We start from the raw sequence: 18,220 nt of genomic DNA on the forward strand, positions 1-18,220 counted from the left end.
TGTGGCAGTGCCCTACTCACTGATCTAGGGGCGCTGCCCTTGTTTTTGTTTTTAAATAATACTAAACTGCCTGGGTTCAGACTTGGGCTATGCTGTTCCTTAGATGTTTGGCCTTGGGCAAATTACTTAACCAGCCTGAGCTTCAGTTTCCTCATATGTGACATGAGCATAATGGCAGTTCCTACCTCCTAAGTATGAGAATTAAATGAATTATTTGTGGAAAGGGTTTGGGTTGTTGCTTAGCATCAGCCATTATTGCTATTGTCATTGTCAATATTGTTGAGTGCTTTTTCTGAGGCAGGTGTCATGCCAAGCTCTTCACAAGAACCATATTATTTAATACACTCATCAACCCCCTGAAGTGTGTATTATAATTATCTATAATTTTAAAATGAGGATTCTAGAGGCCCAGAGAGGTAACGTAACTTGCCAAAGGTCACATAGAAAGGAAATGGCAGAACCAGGATTTGAACCCAGGTCTGACTCCAGAGCCTGCCCTCTCAACCTGCTCTTAAGTCTGTTTTCTGGAGGGCAGGGAATACCCACATTGATCCTCCCATGTGGTGGTAAGATACCCTAGGGTCTTAGTCTCTACCCCAGCCATTAGGCTCCCTGGAAAACCTCCCCAAGAAGGCCTATAGGACAGCACCTGTGGCTCAGTGGGTAGGGCGCAGGCCCCATATACCAAGGGTGGAGGGTTTGAACCCAGCCCCCGCTAAACTGCAACAAAAAATAGCCAAGCGTTGTGGCAGGCGCCTGTAGTCCCAGCTACTTGGGAGGCTGAGGCAAGAGAATCGCCTAAGCCCAGGAGTTGTAGGTTGCTGTGAACTGTGACGCTGCAGCACCCTACCCAGGGCGATAAAGTGAGACTGTCTCTGAAAGAAAAAAAAAAAAAGGCCCACCAGCGGGTTTGCAGACAGGGGGCTCGGCCTCCAGGCCTGTGGCCCTGCTGATCCCCGTGCTCTCTGTCCCCAGGACATCGAGAAGACCATGAGCACGGCTCTGCACGAGTTGAGGGAACTCGAGAGGCAGAACACCGTCAAGCAGGCGCCGGACGTGGTGCTGGACACCCTGGAGCCCCTGAAGAACCCGCCAGGCCCCATCAGCTCGGAGCCCGCCAGCCCCCTGCACACCATTGTCATCCGTGACCCCGACGCCGCCATGCGTCGCAGCAGCAGCTCCTCCACCGAGATGATGAGCACCTTCAAGCCGGCCCTGTCCGCCCGCCTGGCTGGCGCCCAGCTGCGCCCACCCCCCATGCGGCCCGTGCGGCCGGTGGTCCAGCATCGGTCCAGCAGCAGCAGCAGCTCGGGCGTGGGCAGCCCGGCGGTGACGCCCACCGAGAAAATGTTCCCCAACAGCTCCGCAGACAAGTCGGGCACCATGTGACCTGCAGGACCGGCGGCCCACCGTGGCGCACCGAGGCCCGGGAGGGGCTGGGTGGCCTCCCGGGGCTTCCCAGTGATCCCGATGGCCTGGTGGGGCAGCAGTCAGGCTGGGAGCGCTGAGGGTCCTTGCAGAGCTGAGGCCCAGGCGCTGGCTGAGGTTCACTTTCAGCCACAGGAATCCCAGGGACCTCTGTCCTGTGTGAACAGACACCCGGAAGAGAGCCGGAGCAAGAGCAGCCCAACCACAGTGTCCCCAAGATCAGCCAAGTGCCAGGTGGCCTCTCCGCGTATCACTGGAATTCCTCCCGACACCCCCTCTGCATACCTGTATGTGTGTGCTATATACACACGTACGTGTATGTACGTGTCAGTCGGTGTGTGTGTGTATATATATATTTATGCATCTATATACATATACTAGATTTGGACACACACGTACTAAATGTATATAGTATCTCCTTTTTCTTTTTATGAAACTTAGATTTACCTCAGACCCATGCCGCCAAACATCTCCCACTGAGTTATTTGGTGGGATTTGCAGGGACTTTTCTGGGAGAATTTAGAAGCCCATAGTAACTGCAAATGAAGCAATATACCACAAACCTGCAGAAAAACAAAAACAGTGCCCACTGTCTCCAGAAGTCGTGGCCTTCCAGAACAGTCTGCCCCTCATGGAAGGGTGGGGCAGGCGGCACCCCAAGCAGGCTGCTCCTAGAGGTGGAGAACCCTTCATAGAAAACAGTCCCCTCCCTCCATCCACCCCAGAGACCCTGCCCATCCGCCCGGAGGCCAAAGGCCAACTGTACCCCCGAAGGCATGGGAGAAGTTGGCGAGAAGACCCCTGACCACGCACCCTTGTGTTTGTGTGTAGAAACGGGATAGTGAAAAACCTAAGCCCCGTCTGTAGCACCGTATTACACGTGGTTGGGAAAAAAGAAAAAAATACAGTGGTGTGGAATACTTCAAAACCTAGAGACGCTGTAGGAATAAATCTGTGGTAACTATAGAGGTTTAACTTATATCATTCTCAGAATATTTAAATTTTTCTTTTCCTCGTTCTACTAATTATATTGTGTCAGATTTGGAACTGAACAGGCAAGGACGCTGCGAGTCACATCGTTTTCATTTAAAATCAGGCTGGGAGGCACTTTGGCTGGTGCCCTCTTGCATGAAGTGCCCGGGCTGTACGTGCCCAGTTCAGACCAGGGGCGGAGGAGGGGTTTGTCCTTGGCACTTTCTGTCCCAGGAACACTGATGTTCATTTTATACAAGAGAAAGAGCTTCACTCCCTCCCCACCCTCTCCTGAGCATTTAAAGTAGATGAGAACGTGATGATAGAGACGGGTGCATGATCCTCAAGGAGAACTTGCCAGGTTTCACCTCTTGGCTGGGAAAAGGCCTTCTGGGTCACTCTTATTAGATTCCATTTCACCATTTCACCTCCTCCTTTGATCTCTTGTTTTCCAGGGAGGGCACTTTTACTAACTCCCCCCCAAAGCCAGGCCCAGTTCCCTTCCTATTGTCCCCAGGTTTCATCTCTATCCCTCTCTCTGGAGGCCATTGAGGTTTAGGTTCAAAAGTGCAGAGTTGCAGCCCCAGCCACTACTGGGTGACTCTGGGCAGGTCATTCCATTTCATGGAGCCTCACTTTTCTGCTCTATAAAATGAGGATAACAAAGATCTAAAGGAAGTGAACAGGCTGTGCAGAAGGGACAACACTGTACCATACTGTTACCCTTTTGATTATCATTAGTATGGTTAAGTCTTTCAGGTCTAACACCATCCAAACCTTTTTGAAACCTCCTAATGGATTAGGAAAAAGATGATGGAATTTTCCTACCAGCTTACTAAAAGCCCTGAATTCCATCATTAGCATTTCAACCCACCAGATTAAGTTGTTTTTTTTTTTTTTTACTATTAAATCATAGCTGTGTACATTAATGCGATTGTGGGGCACCATACAATGGTTTTATAGACCATTTGACACATTTTCATCACACTGGTTAACATAGCCTTCCTGGCATTTTCTTAGTTATTGTGTTAAGACATTTATATTCTACATTTACTAAGTTTCACATGTACCCTTGTAGGACACACCGCAGGTGTAGTCCCACCAATCACCCTCCCTCCGCCCATCCTTCCCCCTCCATCCCCTCCCTCTCCCCCTTCCCCCTATTCTTAGGTTATAACTGGGTTATAGCTTTCATGTGAAAGCCATAAATTAGTTTCATAGTAGGGCTGAGTACATTGGATACTTTTTCTTCCATTCTTGAGATACTTTACTAAGAAGAATATGTTCCAGCTCCATCCATGTAAACATGAAAGAGGTAAAATCTCCATCTTTCTTTAAGGCACCAGAATAAGTTTTACAGTCTCCTCTGGGCCTCCACAAAGAGCTAAATACACCCAAAGGGAGGGACCTAGTAAGTTACTGATACCTGGGTGTGCAGGAGTGGTAAACTGTTCTATCTTGTCTGAGGGACTGAACTTGAGACCAGTGGAAGGAAGAATTAAGAAAGGGTGCAAAAAGAGAATGTCAGGGAGAGGCCAAGGACAAACTTGACCTCCTTTGTTTTGCTTAAAGCCACCTTTCTCTTTTAGCACCTGGGTACAAAGTCCTCTGCCCCTGAGCACATAAAGACAACCCCATGTTACAGTTTGGGAGAATAAGGCCTTGGGCTGTGTTTTGTGATTTGCCCAGAATTTGTCAGCTGGCTGAGGGTGGAGGCTGCATAAGGCTCCTAAATTCATTTATTTTACTTAAAAGGATGCTGATGCTGTCCAGCCATGCTATAAGACTTTTTATTTCTACCACAGAGCCACTCCAAGACCTTGAAATCAGTAGCCTCCCGTGTGAAGTGTCACATTCTCTACCATGACTACTAGATGAAATGCAAAAATTTGAGCAGACACATCTGTTGCTTCTGCAGCAGTAGACGTAAAACCAGTCAGACGGTGTGGATTTTTCTCTGACTCGACTGATTTCATTTTTCCTTACTTTCACTGAATTCCCTGAAGGCAGAGCCTATGCTGTTTTCTTCCAGCACCTATTTTTTCCCATTGGGGAATGGCTGGTGAGTTTACATGCAGGGACGAGCATGCACAGATAGCAGACACATCCCCACTCATCCAGCAGTGAGTCTAACCAGAACCAAGTGGAAAAGTACTTCCCGCCTCCCCGCTTCCTCATGTGGCTCCAGGCACATCTCCGTTAACCCTGCACATCGCCCGATCCCATCAACAGTCACTGAACATCGGCATTCTCTGCCTGACTCCTGCCTGTTTAAGTCCACTATATATTGCTGTATTTGCTTAAATGCTGGAAAGTAACTGTTAAAATGTGAAACTGTAATTTTTTCAAAAGGCCGCAATTAAATTATAGCCAATGCCACTCACCAAATCTTTGCACCTCATAGATAGATCAATGTAAAAACAAATACCAGAAACCTAACTGTACAGTGAGTGTGGGGGAAATGTAGTAACCTAGTTAGTAGTCCTCAATATAACCAATTGTACAAGGGAAAGTGGTGTTTACCTACTTGTTCATCATCATTATTGAAAGCTGTACTGATCAGTTAGTTGATAACGGGCATTTTTTTTTGTTTGTTTCTTTGCTTCACGGAATGATTTCTTAACCTTCGACTTATCCTGAGCTCAAGCCTTTTGTCTTTATGTATTACCGATGTTCAGTCTACTTTAGGAATGAACCAGCAAGATGTTCATTTAAAACTGACCAAAGACAATTAATTCCTGGTCTAGTTTCCTGAGCCTGTGGCTCAGATGCCGCTAAAGACCTTTCTCGGATAAAATTGAGAACAAGCTGTGCTTCCTTACCCTACTCCCCTCTTCTTCCATTTTCCTCTTAAAGAGCTGCTCTGAGCTGTGGGATTCTATGAAAAATTCTTGCCTTTCCTTGTTTTCAGTGCTAACGATTTCTCACCTTGAAGCGCCTTTTGAACCCCGGACAGAGTGCACACAATTGGAGGGAATTGTGGGCTTGGGAATTAGACTTGGGAGTCTTTTCTCTGAAGTCACCAGGCCAGGGGGCAGGAGAGAAATGGATTCCCGAGGGATGAAAGGTTTCTATTCAATGAAGAAAGCAGAGTGGGAAGAGACACAGGGAAATCGAGCCATCCTTTGGCTATCGGCTGGACCCAGCAGTTCAGAGATCTGCCTTACAGACACTTAAAACTGGTTTGTGGTACCCGAAGGGGAGCCCGTGTGGGGAAAGGCCTTTCCATAGGGCTTTCTTCTCTGTTGGGGTCCCTTGGAGCGCCTTGTTGGGTATATTTCTTTCCCGTGCAGGCATGAATGCCGAGGACTTTGCGTGACCTGCTCATTATCAGGCACTCGGTGCGTGTACACGGCTAATGGAAAACCATGAGGACTGATGTGATGGTTCTTCCTCTCAGTCTTTCTGCTCCTAACTTTTCACACATCCAGATGGTTCCACTTTAGAGCAAATGCCTCATTCTCCCGAGAAACTCAGAAAGAAGAATGCTGGCTCAACAACCATGGTGCTGAGCCCTGTTGGGCTGGGAAGGAGGGTGGGTCGTGGGGAGGAAAAGGCAGGAAGAGGTGAGCCGAGGTGTTGCTTAGCTGATTTCTGCTATGCAGAGCTAATGCCGACGTTTCATGTCAACTTCCCTGGTTCTCTGGGGTCTCCGCTCTTTTGAGCAGCCATGTAGAGAATTCCCCACATACCCAGAGCTGCCCAGGGGAGCTGAGAGAAGGGACTTGGCTTGTCCTCCTGGCCTCTCTGAGGTTGATCTGCCAGTGTCCCGCTGTCCCAGTCTCTGGGACTGGCCAAATGGCCATCGCTGCCCCTTGCTGACACCTCCTTTCTGTGCGCACTGTCCCAGGCAAATAACAAAGCTGTTCCTTGAACCAGAACAACCAGAGTGCACTTTTCCTTCCTTGGATGGAAGTAGATCCCGGCTTGAGTTTCTGCTCAGGCCCTAGTCCCCGGCAGTGTGACTGTTTACATGGTTTGGCAATAGGTTTGATGCTGATTGCTTCAGAGTGGCTGGTCTATTTTGTTTCCTTTGGTTCCTTCTCCAAATTGTGACAGGAAAAACAAACCAAAACCACCCTAGGAAATTGCTGGTTGCCTGTCTCCATGTGATGATAAGTGTTGCCCTCTCCCGGATATTGTTTCTCTACCTTATGACCAAACGCCCGTCCTGTAGAGTGTCTGACTGGATCCTCTGTTACGCATTCTGATGGTGCCTGCTGGTTTGACGTGGAGCTATCCTGTGAAATAAAACAGCTTAACTTTTCTCAAACATGCTCTAGTGGTTTTTGAAAGGGTGAGGTGGCACGTCCTGGGGTGGAGAGGTCTCAGGGAGAGCTCCTACTCTCCAGTGTGCACTGTCTGCATGCTTCCCCCAGTAACCAGCTCTCCAGTGCCCTGTAGCTCAGCTCCAACAAAATGAAGGTCAAAGTTATGAGGAAAACTAATTGAAGAAGGTAAGTGCAGGACGACTGCTGGGAAAACCAACTGGAAATGTCAAAGCAAAGGCAGGTTGGGAGCAAGAGCTTTCATATGCAGAAAGTGTCTTCAAAAGTTTAAGACAACAGGGCGGCGCCTGTGGCTCAGTCGGTAGGGCGCCGGCCCCATATACCGAGGGTGGCGGGTTCAAACCCGGCCCCGGCCAAACTGCAAAACCAAAAAATAGCCGGGCGTTGTGGCGGGTGTCTATAGTCCCAGCTACTCGGGAGGCTGAGGCAAGAGAATCGCTTAATCCCAGGAGTTGGAGGTTGCTGTGAGCTGTGTGAGGCCACGGCACTCTACCGAGGGCCATAAAGTGAGACTCTGTCTCTACAAAAAAAAAAAAAAAAAAAAAAAAAAAAAAGTTTAAGACAACAAATGGTCAGAGGCCATAAAATTCAGATATGTCAAGGCATATGCAACATTTTAGTGTTTGTTGTCTATACACGTAATACAACCACTTTATTTTTGTTTATGTGTGTGCATGAACTTTTTATTGACCACTACTTCTGTCCCAGGCATCAGATTAAACTCTTTTCAGCACTTTCTCATGGATTCTCACTACATCCATTGAAGGTAAGTCCCATTATCATATTCCATCCTACAGATGAGGAAACTGAGGCTCTGAGAGTTTAAGCAGCTTGTGGATTAGCTAAGTGGAGAAACCAAGATTAGCTAAGTGGAGGAACCAGAATTTTGAACACAGCCTGTATGACTCCAAAGCCATGGTCTTTACAGGTTTATCATGCTGTTTCTCATGTTCATGTTCATTACAACAGGCTTGGAGACAGGACCTCTTCATTAAAGTAGCTTGCTGAAACTCCAGGGCCTGTCCTTTCTGATGAAATCTCTGGTGAGTCTTTATGCAAGGGCCTCTTTGCAGAAAAGAACAAGATCTTTTGCCAGCCTCAGCCACTCTTGTCATTCCCATCAAAACCACTCAAATAGCGGTCTCTTGTTAATTCAAGAGTCCACTAAGTTAGTTCATTTTCTATTGCTATAACCCAATAACACAGACTAGGTAATTTATAAAGAAAAGAAGTTTATGGTTCTGGAGGCTGGGAAGTCCAAGAGCACTGCACAAGCATTTGGCCAGGGTTTTCATATAATAGAAAGCAGAACAGAAAAATAACACAAGGGCAGACTCCCTTTTATAAAAACCTACACTCACAATAACTAACCCACTCCCACATTAATGACATTGATCTATTCATGAGGGTTCTGCCTTAGTGATCCAGTCACTTCCTTGTAGACATTCCCTCCAACACTGCTGCATTGGGATTAAATTCTCAAGCCATAAACTTGGGGGACACATTCAAACCACAGAAGACACCTCCTAAGAGGCTAAATGTTGTGTAAGTTCCCTAATCTGTTTACTTGCTCATAGGAACAGTACTCATTTAGTACACTAAATCAGAAGCTTTTCATTCACATAAGCTTTTTATTCGCCTGGCCCCAAGTAGCTGCTGGGGCAGATGGATGAGACCTGGTTCCTACCCTCAAGCTGTTTATAGTCAAATGGTACAAAATGATCACTCTAGAATCATGACATCAACTTTGAGCGGAGTCTCTAACCCACGGGGAACACAAAGGGTAAATTGTAGCCACTTGAATATTTTTGCAGTTTTTGGCCAGGGCCAGGTTCGAACCTGCCATCCCCAGTATATGGGGCCGGCACCCTACTCCTTGAGCCACAGGCACCACCCTAGCCACTTGATTATTTCACCAGCCACAAAGGATAGGCCATTGGTGCCCTGTCCACTTCCTGGGCATATCTGTTTAGGACTTTTTTTGTTCGCAAGTGATAAACTATTCATCCCATACAGCTCTAAGCAAAAGAGAATTTATTGGCTTACATGACTGGAAACTTCAGGGTAGGACTGGCTTCAAACCCTGAAAGACGTGAGCACATGGGCTTTGTCTCCAGGATGCAGTCCTTTTCTCTCAGGTTGGTTCTGCTCAGCTCTGTGGCTTTCCTGTATGCTCAGACAGCCGGTCCAGTATCTCATGGCTATGCAGTGGCTGCAGAAGCTTCCACCACCTGCACATCCTCAGCTTTAGTAGACTAAGTCTTAGGTCTGATTCTTACAGATAAGAACCAAGCCATCGGTCCAGCCCCAAAGCAGGCTAAGGCGATGTAATGGGCAAATGGCCTAAGAAACCTCCAGCTCCACCAAGACTTTGCATCAGGAAAGAATAGTTAAGGGAGATTATGGGAGCTGTCTTCATGCTGTAGACCCATGAAAAATTAAAAATGGTGATGGTTTTCACTCAGTTTTAGGGTGGTTAATTATGCAACAATAGCTAACTCATTCTCTGGAAAAGTGCTCATGCTAATGTACCTTTGCCCTTGTCCATGGACTCGAGGTTAGCTTAACCATAATAAAGTTAATATTCATCAAGTGCATGTTGTGTATAAGACACAGTGCAAAGCACTTCACATGTCTTGCTTCCTTAACTTCTCACAAGAACCTGTGCAGGTAGATTATGTGAGCACCCCACCCCATCTAACCAATGAGGAAACTGAGGCTCAGGGAATGTAAGTCCAGGATTCCATAACTTCTCTGGTTCCAGAGCCCAAACCTGTTCCTTCTGGTCCCCTGCCTGCAAGACAAAACCCAGGAACCACCCTCTGGTTTAGGCCTTTCAGGTCAGCCAGGACTCTGTGTCCCCCAAATGCCTGGTTGTAGGGAGAGGTTGCCTGACAACCCTCTGAGTACTGAAGTCTACTTAAGCCTCTCCCAGGAACCTGTGCTAGCTCTGTCATTCCTTGATTACTTTTTAGCCCTAATACTGAGGAATATTAAATAATATCTTATTATTATTGATCCTTTGAATTAGCATCCAAGCACTCAGCATTTTTCTTCACCATTGTTGAGAACACTTTCTGTTTTCTCACTTTTCTATTCTAACTCTCTAAAGAATATATAGGCTTATGTGTGATGAGGTGTTCATGTTACAGAGAAGCTGAGGTGCAGAGAAGATCCAGGGTTTGCCCCCAAGTCCCAGCACAAGACTGTGAGAGAGAAAGGCTTCTGGCTTTCCTGCCCCCTGGCCTGTGCTCCTGGGCTCCAGCCACCATCCCCCACCCTTAGCCTCTCCTCTCCACACAGACTGCCTGAATGGTGTCGATGAGCTTCCATCATGGGGGTGAGTGCCAAGGTTCAGACAGGCTTGAGTGTGGATCCCAGCACTGACTACATCAGCTGGTTGACCTTGGCAGGTGACAAAACTTCCTGGAGCCTCCATTTCCTCGGGAATCTTGGGACTAAGAGGAAGCTCTGCTCTGAGGGCCGTGTGCAGTATGGAAAGGGTGATCCCTGTAACATGCCTGGCCATCCGAGCACAGCACATGCTGCTGTGTTGACCCCCATTGGCTTCCACTTGGGAGAGAGTTTCTGCTTTATCTCTATGCTCCTTGGAGAGGAAGAGTAGGTTGTTGGGCATCTGAAGGATAGGTGGACCAAATGAGCTTTATGGAATAAGCTTGAATTGGGATTCACCATTCCTTGGTGACCAGATTTAGAGCAAATCCCTTCCCCAGGCTGGGTCTTAGTCTCTTCACCTATAAAATGAGGGGCTTGGGGAAAGTGATCTCGATTATTTCTTCTAGCTTTTCAACACACATGAAGGATGTCAACCACCCCTGCCACACTCATCCTGCTTTCTAAGGGGAGCAGCCAGCTGCCCCTGTGGCCTTGGTGGCCATGTTTGGTATTATGTTACCCTGTCTCCTTCCCCAACCAGGGATGGCAGCTGACCCAAAGGCATTGGATGGGAGATTGGTTAATAACCACAGCCCTTCATAAGCTGGGCCAATAGATGACCTTTCTTAGGAAGTTTGACCAAGAAGCAACAAAATGACAAGGCTTGTTAGCAAAAGGAGCAGAAGATGAGCAGCCATGATGATGAAGTCAGAGGCAGAAAGGTGAGCCTTATGGACAATATGGAGGCTGAAGGTACGAGCCACAGACACTGTGAACATGATGAAAAAGCTGGTGGGCAAAGGGAGGCAAATGCCTTTGAAAATGAAGCTATGTGGTCCCCAAAGAGAGCCACCCATCCCTGACTTCCCTGGGAGCCTTATACTCCATCCTCTTTACTTGGGATAACTTGAGTGGAGTTTCTGTGTCTTGCAGGTGAAAAGTAAAATGGGAAAGAATGAGAATGGCCAGCACATTTTGCAGGCTTACTATGTTCCTCTAAGCTTTTTCGTATATAAAAGCCAAACTTCTCCACCACCCTATGAGAAAATAATATAGAGAAGTTAATCAACTTGCTATTAGGACATGTTGCTAGGATGTCACAGAGCTAGAGTTCAGAAGTAGACAGTCTCATTCTGGAACCAGCTCTCTGCCCGCCTCTCCTAGGCCTCAGAACTAGACAGGAAGGGCTCTGGGTGTGATGTGGAACACAGAACAGTGTGTAACTGTGGGCTTCGCTGGGCTGAGCGTGTCTGACTCATGATACCTCACCCAAAGGGGCCTGGTGCTTGGTGCTGCAGGAGCTGTGGGCAGGGGAGTGGGGGGTTGGCTGCTCCTTGTTGCTCGCACAGCCCCCAAAGAAGGAGTGAGGAAGACCTCAAGGTCTTCCCAGGCTGCAGCTGAGATCCAGGCCCTGCACTGACCATAAGTGAACATTTCATGTTGGAAATTCCCTAGAGAAAAGTGGGAAGAGGGGGAAGCCCTTATAGGAATGTGCTGCCAGACAATTGTCTCCTATCTCCAAGAAGGAAGGCTAGATATGACCCTGCTGCTATCCCTAGGTGCACAGAGCTTCAGGGGCCTGGCCCTGGAGTGGTCTTAAGAAGAGTTTTAGCAGAGGAGGGAGAAGAGAGACACCTCTACCCTCCACAGCAGTGGAAGTGGCAGTTTTTTCCTTTGGGCAGTGAGAGGTTTGCCTTTGAATAAAAGAATGCTAAGGAGAGGAAGAGAGAGGATAAGAATGTTCCAGGCCTTTTTAGCCACCCCAGAAAGCCTAGCCTACATCCAGATTGGGCCATCACAAGGCTAGGATGGGAGACAGATCACGCCATGCTCTCCTACAAGCTGCTTCTGCCACATGCAGGCCCTGGAATTAGATCTCTGAACCACTCCTTGTGGCCTTGCAGGACCTGCCCAGGACCGGCTCACCTTACAGGTCTCTCCCTGTCCCTGACCCTCCCCATGCACTTTCTACCTCAGCCTTGTTTTTGAACCCACCGAGGGCCTCCTCCCTCCAGGCCTCACTCAGCACTTTCCCCCAGGCTCTCTGTCTGCCCCCTCCTCTTCTTTCTTTCTTTTAAAAAAAAATTTTTTTTTTTGCCATTTTATTTTTGTATGTGTACACAATTGCTTAAAATTAGTGAATTTCTAGGCCAGGTTCAGGTAATTGAAGGGACTTTATAAGTCGTTTATATTGCTAGAACCAAGGTATGCTGTAAACAGAGTCTGGAGCAAAATGGGAAATAACATCTTTCTAAAGATAGGCTTAGAAATTCTAATCCAGTATGTTAAGATGTTTCCATTTTCTGGTAGCAGAGCTGAGTGATACCTGGCTACAAGGCCAGCATTCACTGGTATAGCCAAAAAAACAGGATACCGACCACCAAAAACAAGACCAGTCCGTCCACTCCGGGTTACGGTACAGGTTTCACAGTTTAGTTCACCTGTCGTCAAAGGTAAAGTTACAAACTTCTGTAAGCTATATCTGTTGTCAGAAACGGAAGCACTGCCATGGGTAAGCCAGCAGCAATACGAGCTTTTGTCACATTCAACATGCGTCGAAAAAGATTGTTTGATATTAGGCCACAAAGAGCAGCATTAAGTCCGATGCATACTGATCCATGTTCAAGTAAATTCCTTTCTGTTTCTGGAAGCTGGTTAATTTTTCTGGTTATGGTAATGAAATGTGTTTTGTTTTCCTTAGAATCACCTGGTTTGTGATTTTTCATCTTGAGCCTTATGCTCTCTTCTCTCAGGAGCCGCGGCTGCCCCCGATTTTCCTCAGCTACCTGGGGTTCACTGCAACCTTTGTCCAAGGTTTTGTCCAAGGTGCAGCCATCTTTGGTTGACTCTCTCCTCTTTCAAGTGTCTGTGGTGCAAATATCACTGCCTCAGAGAGGCCTCACTGATCCCCTTGCTTTAAAGCTCCCACCTGCCCCAGTGCCCATCAAATTAATGTGCTTTATTTTGTTCATTGCCCATATTACTATTGGAATTTATTTTACTTGTTTTCTTATGTATTATCTCTTATCCCCAGAAAGTCTGAAGTTTTGTCTAAGCGTCTAACCTGTCTATACCACCTCCAGACAGTAGTATGCCACCTAGCACATAGCACTGAATAAATATTTATGGATGAAATGAATAACCATCCACAACTTAGGGGCAAACGCTATCCAAACGAGGTAGGCTTGGAAAATGAAGCAACATCGTATCTTTGGCTCTCATTCACTAAATTAGCAAATAGTTCTTAAGTACCTACTGTGTGGCAAATGTCATCCTGGGTACTGGGGATGCAGCCATGAACAAAGCAGACCAAGATCCCCATGGAGTTGATGATTAAATGCTAGAGAACAAACAATGTCAATGACAAAACCAGAAATACCAAGAGCATGGTCAGGAAGGATATTGGAGCCTACTTTTGATGAAAGATTGAGACAGTCTCTCTGAGGAGAGGAGGTTTAGACTGAGAACCGAAGGCTAAGAAAGAACACACCATGCCAAGGGGTGACCTCGTGGGCACATGCTAGTAAGTAAAAAAAGAGCTTTGTGTGTGAGAAGAATGGAAAAGGCTAGGTGGTTAGAGAAAGGCATTGAGGATTTGGTTGGTTACAGGTGACAAAAATCCAACTAGCTTAAATTATAAGGCATATGTTTTGCCCCTTCTGAAACTAGATTTTAGATGAATCTAGGTAAAACTAGATTCAACCAGGGGTTTTAAGGTAGTCAACAGGATTGGGTCTCTCTATCTCTCAGCTCTGTTGTCCTTCACATTGTCTGCATTTTCAGGATGACTCTTCCCAAGAGATGGCAAGATGGCCCAATGCAGTTCCAGGCTTATATCCTAACACTCAGCTACACCAGGAGAAAAAAATGCATCTTTCCCATGGGACGAGTAGCAGTCCAGGCTAGTCTCTATTGGCTCACCTTTAGTCACATGCTTACCAGGAACCAATCCCTGAGTGGAGGGTGGGTCTTATCAACATTGACCAGATCTGGTCACTTACCAAATCTTGACCTAGACTTTGGGGTCAGCCTTGCCTGCTCACATGGTTGAAAGTAGGGTGAGGGACGTTTCCTAAAAGGAAGATGTAAAAATAATGCTGGACAGGCAAAGCCCAGGAAGTTCCCCAGGGCACTCTTGAGAAACACATCCAGAGTGTGATCCTGCTCATTTTTGCCACCTCTTCCCCAGGTCCACAGACCCCTGTCAACTGCAGAACAACATAGCCTGTCTCTAGAGAAATGCTTTCTCTTCCCATAGCACGCACCCTCTAAAAGTACAGCCAACTCATGGATATGAATGAGGACCCCAGGGCCAAGCTGCCTGGGTTCCTGGCCTCCCCTCCCTTCCGGCTTAGAGACCTCAGGAAAGTTCTTTAACACCTCAGTTTTCTCATCTCTAAAGTAGGGACGGTCAGAGCAGCACCTGCTTTGTAAGCTTGTTGCTGGGAAAAGTGAACATCTTTTTTTTTCCTGAGACAGAGTCTCACTGTGTCACTCTTGGTAGAGTGCTGTACTGTCACAGCTCACAGCAACTTCAAACTCTTGGGCTTTAGTGATTCTCTTGCCTCAGCCTCCTGAGTAGCTGGGACTATAGGCACCCACCACAATGCCCCGCTATTTTTTTTTTTTTGGTAGTTGTCATTGTTGTTTACCCATTGTATGGGTCGGCGCCCTAACCACTGAGCTACAGGCACCAAGCAAAGAGCATCCTTAATAAATGTATTTACCGTAATTATGATCTTGCCTTTTATAGAGTCTTAATTCCAGTGTGCCCGTCCCAAAGCTGCGTCCATTTTTCCATATAGATATTACATATAGATATGTAAATATGTTCATTTTGAGCACATACTATGTTCTGTACACTGTTCTCAACAATTTACTTAATGATCTTGTTCTCTCTGCAACAGAAGAGCTATACGGTATGAACCATGAGGTTCAGAAAGGTGAAGTAACCTTGCCAGGATCACACAGTTGGTAAGCGGTAAACCCCAGTGCATGTAGATTGACTCGTGTAACACAAATAGCCAGCTCCCTCCAATCCCTGCATTAATTTCTTCGTTTCCACCATGCCTTACCAAGGTCTCCATTCCAGAGATGTCAAACAGAGAGACACCACAGACACATGTTCCTAAAAACTACCCCTTCCTCACCGCTAGATACGGATACTACACATGTGGCTGCAGAACAGGGATGGGGATGAACTCGACTTTGTACCCTACAGGCCCAGCACAGGCTCCTGCATGTACTCAGCTCTTACTAAATGATTGGTTGAGTGAAAGAAAGGGGTGGTCACCCATCTGCATCCCTCCCCCAAGTTTGAGCCCACGTGCAGGCTGATACTCTGCTGCCCTCATGTGGTCATTTGTAAGATGGCAGACAGAGTAAGCTGCCTCTATTGTAAAAAATTTCAAATTTACAGAAGAATACAAAGAATAGGATAATTAACCCATTATGTTTATCATCTACATTTAACAATTACTTTCATTTTTTCAGAGTTTGATTTGCCTCTTTTGAATTTCAAACAGATCACCGCATCATGACATTTCACCCTGAAATACACGAGTGTCCATCTCTAAAAATGCATTTTTCTACCTAAAGACAATCTCATCGTATACTAAATGAAATTAATAAGTTATCAATATAATATAGTTCATCATCCATATTAAAATGTCCTCACTTGTCTCAAAAATGTCTTTTAAGAGTTGGTTCGTTCAAATCAAGATCCAAAGGTACACATATTACAAGCATTCTGTCTCTGAAGTCTCTTTCCCAGAGCAGTACCCTCTGCACCTGACTTGTTGAACTATGGTTGGTTTTCTGGTACAATGACCCACAGCCTGGATTTATCTGTTGTCAATTCACATATAAGTTGTCAATTCACTGGTTGCTGCCCTCCCTTGGATGTCTCATCGTCTGGAAGTTGGATATAAACCTTTGATGAGGTCTGGTTTCATCACTTTTGGCAAGAACACTTTCTAAGTGATGCACACTTCACACTCCATCACATCAGGGGGTGTACATGGCTTGGCACCCACTTTTAGGAGCGAGCCACTTAATAGATAAGTTCAGGTGGGTTCACCCTCATCCTTCCATTGAAAAGCTGCATTTTCCTTGTGATCAACAGGTAAACTGTGGTCTGATAATTTTGGGAGCTGATACATATTCATGTTCCCAAGGACCACCCACATAATGGCTTTATTACCCACTGGCCATCATTGCCTGAAATGATAATATGAGGGAATCCAAAATGGTGACTAATTTTGTCATTTCTTCTATATTTATCACCCAGAATGCTCATCAGTAAGAGGTAGTATTTCTCTAAAACACAGTTCATTCTGGAAAGGAAGAAAAATGCTTTCTTCGGGCGGCGCCTGTGGCTCAGTGAGTAGGGCGCCGGCCCCATATGCCGAGGGTGGCGGGTTCAAACCCAGCCCCGGCCAAACTGCAACAAAAAAATAGCCGGGTGTTGTGGCGGGCGCCTGTAGTCCCAGCTGCTCGGGAGGCTGAGGCAAGAGAATCGCGTAAGCCCAAGAGTTAGAGGTTGCTGTGAGCCGTGTGACACCACGGCACTCTACCCGAGGGCGGTACAGTGAGACTCTGTCTCTACAAAAAAAAAAAAAAGAAAAATGCTTTCTTCCCCCTCTCTTATTTATCCACTTTCAGAGTAAGGCACTGATACAATGACACCCTCCAATGGTAGCCAGTGAGGGCTTTTCTTCTACTGAGATTCATTATAAATTTCTGGATTAAAAAAAACTCAACACATTTCAATCAGTTGTAAACAATGTTCTTTTTGATGCTTAAATATGTAGAAGGAACTTCAAGCTGGCTCTTGCACACACTAGTTTTGACAACTTTCTTATTTAGGGCCTAGTAAAAGCTCCAGGCTCATCTTGCACATGCCCTACCCCAGACCTAAACCCAACCATTTCTCCAAGAAAGCTGATTCCTTTGAGTGGAGATGGTATTGGCAGACCACCATCTGCACATGGAGGTGGGGGAGCTGAGACCCCTGGCAGTTCGACTTCAGAGCTAACACTCTTCACCTCTATACCCTCTGGTCAGTAGTGTTTATTAGGGACAGTAATAAGAATAACTACTGGGCGGCGCCTGTGGCTCAGTGAGTAGGGCGCCGGCCCCATATGCCGAGGGTGGCGGGTTCAAACCCAGCCCCGGCCAAACTGCAACAAAAAAATAGCCGGGCGTTGTGGCGGGCACCTGTAGTCCCAGCTACTCGTGAGGCTGAGGCAAGAGAATCGCTTAAGCCCAGGAGCTGGAGGTTGCTGTGAGCTGTGTGAGGCCACGGCACTCTATGGAGGGCCATAGAGTGAGACTCTGTCTCTACAAAAAAAAAAATAAAAGTAAAAAAAAAAAAATAAAGAATAACTACTATTCCTACTGCAAGAGGCAGCTGCTCCCTATGTGCCAGGTGCTCTGCTGGGTTTTTCCAGCATTTTTAAGCAACTATTTGAGGTAGGCATTATTACCCTAATCTTAGAGAAGAGAAAAAGAAGGCTCAGAGAAATGAGTGTCTTATCCAAGGCAAGATGGTAAGTGGCAGAGCATGGATTCAAATTTAGGTTTGTATGACTCTAAAGTGTGTTCCTTAGTCACTGTAGACTTATCATTTGGAGATTCCTTGCTCAGCTCCCTGAGCCCAGGCTCTCCCTACGCCCCAGGGCCCTGGCCTCAGGCATCTTTTTGTTATCTTTCTAGGTGACTCCCCCAGGGAGCATTTTCTGGGTCCCTGCTACGTTTGTGCTAGGGCAGGAGGAGTTGAGATGAGACTGGCTGCTCCCATCTCCTCAAGGAAACTGCACTTATTTGGGGAGACTAAGTGATTGCTACATAGTGTGTTTGTGCTATAACACAAGAGATGCAACTTGCTTTGGCACCTCCAGAGGATAGTCAACTCTCCCAGGGGGCTCTGGGAAACTAGACAGCCTCTAAGAACCAAAGAATTGGTGCTGTCCAGACACCATAACAGATGGCGGGAAAAAGTTTCTGGCACAGGACTTGACTATACACCCTTCAAATTGTTCCAGGTATGTGGCTGCCTGTTTATAATGAGGAATGGCTGGTGGGCCGCCTCTGGTGCCCGTAGTTGAAATTATGCACCAGATTAGAAGCACAGC

At 46.7% G+C, this 18,220-nt stretch overlaps 1 protein-coding gene and 1 pseudogene across 5 annotated transcripts in view; one reads left to right on the top strand and one right to left on the bottom strand.

Moving 5' to 3' along the window:
- The window catches only part of SRGAP3 (SLIT-ROBO Rho GTPase activating protein 3), a 261,624-nt gene extending 258,554 nt beyond the window's left edge, over positions 1–3,070 (top strand). For 4 of the 5 annotated variants that reach the window (XM_053599336.1, XM_053599337.1, XM_053599339.1 and 1 more), the window contains one exon: positions 976–3,070. In XM_053599336.1, the coding sequence (XP_053455311.1) occupies positions 976–1,389 (414 nt within the window). In that variant the 3' untranslated portion in view covers positions 1,390–3,070. The remainder of the gene's footprint in view (positions 1–975) is intronic. The other variant, XM_053599341.1, reaches the window with a different exon arrangement.
- A 9,149-nt stretch (positions 3,071–12,219) lies between these two features.
- Positions 12,220–12,811, bottom strand: LOC128591674 (transmembrane protein 126A-like; annotated as a pseudogene).
- Positions 12,812–18,220: the final 5,409 nt, after the last annotated feature.

The sequence above is a fragment of the Nycticebus coucang genome, chromosome 8, assembly GCF_027406575.1.
Source record: "Nycticebus coucang isolate mNycCou1 chromosome 8, mNycCou1.pri, whole genome shotgun sequence".
In the NCBI taxonomy this organism is placed as follows: domain Eukaryota; kingdom Metazoa; phylum Chordata; class Mammalia; order Primates; family Lorisidae; genus Nycticebus; species Nycticebus coucang.